The 5,756-nt window shown below is 33.3% G+C and overlaps 1 protein-coding gene across 1 annotated transcript in view; it reads right to left on the bottom strand.

Annotated features, from left to right (window-relative positions):
* The window catches only part of Rs1 (Dead-box helicase Rs1), a 13,868-nt gene extending 10,776 nt beyond the window's left edge, over nucleotides 1-3,092 (bottom strand). Inside the window, exons 1-3 of the mRNA XM_043016863.2 lie at nucleotides 2,949-3,092; nucleotides 1,217-1,440; nucleotides 520-696 (exon numbers count right to left, since the gene is read on the bottom strand). Coding sequence (XP_042872797.2) covers nucleotides 520-696; nucleotides 1,217-1,440; nucleotides 2,949-2,961 — 414 coding nt within the window. The 5' untranslated portion in view covers nucleotides 2,962-3,092. The remainder of the gene's footprint in view (nucleotides 1-519; nucleotides 697-1,216; nucleotides 1,441-2,948) is intronic.
* Between the last annotated feature and the right edge of the window lie 2,664 nt (nucleotides 3,093-5,756).

The raw sequence follows: 5,756 nt of genomic DNA, 5'->3' as shown, positions 1-5,756 counted from the left end.
AGATATAAATTTTTTAAAAATGAAAATTATGAAAAAATGTATGAGGCATTCCAATAGAGGAACCCCTAAGCTCATCAAAAGGTTGATAATGAGCTTTTTTATATACCTTTAATGTGTATGTATTTTATAAACCATTAGCTTTAAAATAAGACTCGCAACTAGTGAAAATAACAATATTTGACAAATGTACAAATTTAGATCCTGATTTCTTTTGTTTTCTTACTTTGGAATTCAATGTTCCTTGCCTGGCAGATAATACACACATTATTACTAACTTGAATAACATCAGGAACTTAAAACAGGTTATCTTAGAATGCATCCCTATAACCAACTTAAATAATACAGATTCTTCAAAAAATTTACATAACGTTATCATAAATTTTGTAGTGATTACATTCAAAGATATTAGGCATACACGATGTTGAAATAAATAAACAAATTATGAATAATCTCTTTTACCACTTGCTTGTCTAAATTCTCAAATCTCAACTCTTTTTGCCAGCAGCGCCACTCCCTTACCTTCTTTGCCTCCTTCTCTCTCAGCATGACCTTGGTAACAGTGTCTTTTACATCTATTGACGTTTTGGGCTTCAGGTAACTGATGATTGTGTCCCAGGTGTCACTATAATTGTAATCTGTCTTGAAGCCTTCAAAGAAGTCTGTACCGCCTTCTACATCTGCAATCTTGAGGGTATCCTGCAAAAAGTCATTATTTTAATTCAACAGAGCATTCACATAACTCAAGAGATGGGAAGATTATGTTACTTTGCCTATTCTACAATATGTAAAATTCCATGTGGCAACAATACCATTATACAGATACTCTTGAATCACAAAAAAACACAGTGTTATTAATACAGATACTCTTATTTCACTGCAAGAATTATTAGATCCAGGAAACGGATTTAATATCATAGCAGTCCGTGATACCATTTAAGTTCTTTTAAAAAACACTAATATTGCTAAGGCTCTACCTTGTGGGAAAACGTGTTTATCCTTATATTAAAACATATATTCAGAATCAAACAGAAAACTCAACAACTTTGATATCTAGATAAATAATGGTAAACAATCAGTCAAAACATTCATATATTTCATTACATAAAAACACTATATAATACCATAACAAATATTCTATCAAATATTTTTTAAAGCCTCTCATGTTAATCATCAAATACAAAAAATCATCCCATTAATTCACATGCAGGAAAATTACCTCATCGCTGTCTTCTCCGCCCTCATCGTCTGAATTAATCGTACCCGGACCAAACTCAGATTTGGACATGTTAGCGTACACAACACTCAAATCAACACCACCAGGAAATGCGTTGGCGTCTTCACCCTCATCGTCATTGCTCACGAAGTTTGGCGGTCTGAGCTCAAAATGGCCATTTGACTTGAAAACTGGAGGATGAACTTCCATTTTGTCTTCTTTTTCCCCTGGGAAGGAAAGGAAAATAAAATACATATAATTAATAATATTCAACACCATATAAATTCATAAGTATCATCTATGGTATTGAATGGAAATACTATATATATATATATATATATATATATATATATATATATATATATATAGAGAGAGAGAGAGAGAGAGAGAGAGAGAGAGAATGAGAATAGAGAGAATAAGATATATATATATATATATATATAATTATAGATATATAGATATATATATACATATATATTTGCTCCTAAATATCATACAACTGATAACAATGAGATCATCCATTGTTTCATTTGAGCTTCAGATTTGGCTTCTTGTTAATCCATCTACTTTCTTATATTGCCATACATCTGCTTTCAAAATTTGGATAAAATATTAGAATCATGACAGGACTTTTGAATACAATGATTATGTCATTTAATGTATTTTCAATCCTTAGTTAATCTTCAACACATATATTTAATTTCCCAGCTAGCAACCACCCTCCTATACAACAGGATTAGGGGACCCACGAGAAATTGGGGATTTTGGGTTGTGTGGACACAATCATATAAAATGCAGTATAGGGTTTATTTCTTCCCAACGATCTACATTTCAAGATAGTATCAGAGTCAGAGAAGAGAGAGAACCTACATGATGCAGTCCAAGAATGAGTTTTTCAATGTTATAATATCATACTATTCAGTTCCTTTGAACCGCTTTTTACACTGTTAAACAATATATTGATTAATTTTTTATACCTGAAGTGTACTTGTTTGGAAAGAGAGTCATCTATTTGTAAAATCTAATACCGTATATTAAATTCAGATGTCGGCAACAAGCAATTAAAATATTGAAACAATATGCCAGTCATAGCCAAAGAATATTCCATGTTCTCATGATTTTGGGCTTTGTGAGGTTCAATTCTTCACTTGATGTATGCACACACACATTCACACATGCACCTGCAAACGCGCGCGCACGCACACACACACAAATAGACATTCACACACGCACAGTATGCATGCACAGATAAGCATGCATACACACATTTACATGATGCAAGAACCATCCACTAGCTTAATATAGCAAAGATTATGTCTAAATAGTCGAGGTTTTCCTAGAATGCCAAAGCCATGAAAACCACTGCAACTAACGCAACAACAACGTTCTTGTTGGTCAGCAATAACTAAAATTATTACGATACTGCTATCATTAGTACAGTATGGACGAGATACCTTGATGTATGTTATGTTGAATATTAACTAAATAGATAAATTTTATTCACTGTAATAAATGTTATCAAGCAAGCCCCGAAACAATTCACAAACATTGCCAAAATACATAGGAAATTTACGCCTTGTATCAAATAAGATTAATTATGGAATCATCTTTCCAGTTTCTAGAAATATTCCTTTCGGCAAAAAAAATCATTCTCTAATACACTCTACACAAGACATATAACAATATAACACCCATATATATCTCCAGTAACTCATAATTCACATGAAATACTCACGGAGTTTCCCCATATTTGCTGTACTACAAATTACTGAACAAAACACAATCCAAAACAACAAACACGTGTGTTTGCTGTCTTCGCCACCGATTCACACTTCAGTTTGTATGTGGAAGTTCCACTCGGCATCGATCTGCGAGACGGCAGGGGATTTAACGCCATCTGTTGAGTATAAGTATTACTAAGAAATGAATGTTTCATAGAAAATGGAGATGTATTTAAGCAGAGCCTATGCTATTTCATTATTTTATTACCTCTGAGTTTATTATGCGGTTGCGCTTATACAGCAGGGTATGTTCCCTCCTAGCTGCTCCTTTTAGCTGTTTAGTTACTAAAAGCGACGTTGTAAACTACAAATCGTCAGTGGGCACAAGCTACTACTCAAATCTCTACGACCAACATATTACCAGAAATATAGGGTTAGCGTTTGGTTATCTGATTATATATTTATATATATACATATATATACATATATATATATATACATATACATATATAGGCAATTACTGTAATCATTATCATTGTTATTATTACTATTATCATAAGGATGATGATGATTATTATTATTATTATTATGATTATCATCATCTTTTAGCACATATGTATATATATATATATATATATATATATATATATATATATATATATATATATATATATACATATAAAGGCTAGCATGTACGCACGCATGTTTACATATACATGCAAATAAATAACACTCTCTGGTTAACTATTACGATACTCAAAATCACAAGGCCGATGATTACAGAGCCATCTAGGGAACAAAAGACTAACCACCCGCCGGAGTCTCCATAAGCCGGCAACAGTGAAGCTTCCTTACGTTTCTTCTGATTCGCCAAATGAAAACACACAAATCTAAGGATATTATATATAAGAAGGGAGAGTAACTATAAATAAGGTTAGATACATTATCAAGCGACCTTTATCTTTTTAAATCCGTTCTAATCGTCATCAGTGGAATAAATGAGATTGAATAAATCTTTAACGCTAGATGGGATTAACACCTTTGAATTAACTCTTCATCTGGATTACATTAATTCCTGTGAAGAATTAATCAAAACGAGTTAATTACATATTTTGCGTTGTTAAGTCATTCATTCTTATCAATACCTTTATCTACATTTATCACAATGATTTCAATCCATTTTTTATCAGATGAACGATTATCTTTATCATAACCACAGCATATAACCAAAGTTAATCATTTCTTTTTTTCCTCTAACGTGAGAGCAGATGAAAAATAGTCGTGCAATTCCCCAAAATTAATCTATATGATAAAGAAATTGTTACTGAAAATATGTTTCCGGTGCAGCATATGTTCCTGAAAATCGGAGAGACTTTAATGCACAGAAAGTGGTGGACAACAGAGTATATAATATCCTCCCCTCCCCTCCCCTCCCCTCCCCTCCTCCGCCCACACATGTTGCATTGCAATTGGTATAGCCTTCATTTTTTTTATAGATGTTTTCATATAAAAGATTATCACAAGGAACCAAGTTCACCACGAATAATAAGTGACGCAAGATGTCTCCAGCGTATACGTATATGAAAAATCCAATTGCAGCATTTTCAAGTTATTTCAGAATAAAAATCAATAAAACATACGAGATACTGTTTCACAATCTAATAAAATCCAAACGAAATAAATGCTCCTCAAGGTTCCACGAGATAAGGCTAAGTTAAGCTGAAATGAACTATATTTTGTATTCGGTATATTTAGATTGTATTTTCTAGCTTGAGGTTAATTGATATCATTCGATGATTTTCTAAAGGAACAGGAAGTGTATTTAATGTCTCCCAGTCTGATCTCTCTGTATGCACACACACACACACACATGATACATGTATACATATGTATATATATATATATATATATGTGTGTGTGTGTGTGTGTGTGTGTGTGTGTGTGTGTGTGTGTGTGTGTGTGTGTGTGTGTGTGTGTGTTGGGCCGGATTTATATGGAGCAATTTAACAGGAGCAATTGCCCTCATTTCAGTCTTCTTCGCTACCTTACATATTTATTTAGAAAAAATGCGGTTTCTCATCCATTTTTGTTCATTTGTTATGCAATTTAAATTTCATGTTATGGGCCCCCTGAATCTGAAGTGCCCCGAGCCTCCTAAGGTCGAAGTCCGACCCTGCACACACACACACACACACACACACACACACACACACACACACACACACACACACATATATATATATATATATATATATATATATATATATATATATATATATATACATATATATATATATTTTTTTTTTTTTTTTTTTTTTTTTTTTTTTTTCTGTGTGTGTGTGTGTATGTGTGTGTGTGTGTGTGTGTCTGTGTACATATCATAGGCGTAACCTAAGTGTCTATCAGGGTGGGGGAACACCTAAAATGAAGGCGGGAACATATAAGTGAAATCCATATGACGTCCAACCAAGAGACAGCCAATGCTCGTCTCTCACGTGCGAGAACTTGTCAGTTCCTCTTCAAAGGAGGAAAAAAAGAAAAAACGTATAGCCGGCTATAAACGTTTTCGGAAAGATTGCGTCATGGATTACTCATATCTTCCTCAAACTTCCAATTCTTGCGTCCTCCCCATCCTATCTTTAATTGCTAAATACCGTAAAAATCAGACCTAAAAACTAAAGACTTTAATGGATCCACAGCTGCCAAGACAAGTCAGTCCCGCCTGTAAACCAATAACAAATCCAGTAACCATGACATTATTGACAGAATATAATGTGACGTGGCACAGCAACCTATATCAAAGTAACTCTTGTGTGTCTCGT

The sequence above is a fragment of the Penaeus japonicus genome, unplaced genomic scaffold (assembly GCF_977035675.1).
Source record: "Penaeus japonicus unplaced genomic scaffold, GWHDUDI00000001_assembly GWHDUDI00000024, whole genome shotgun sequence".
In the NCBI taxonomy this organism is placed as follows: domain Eukaryota; kingdom Metazoa; phylum Arthropoda; class Malacostraca; order Decapoda; family Penaeidae; genus Penaeus; species Penaeus japonicus.
This window is presented reverse-complemented; position numbering and strand designations above follow the sequence as displayed.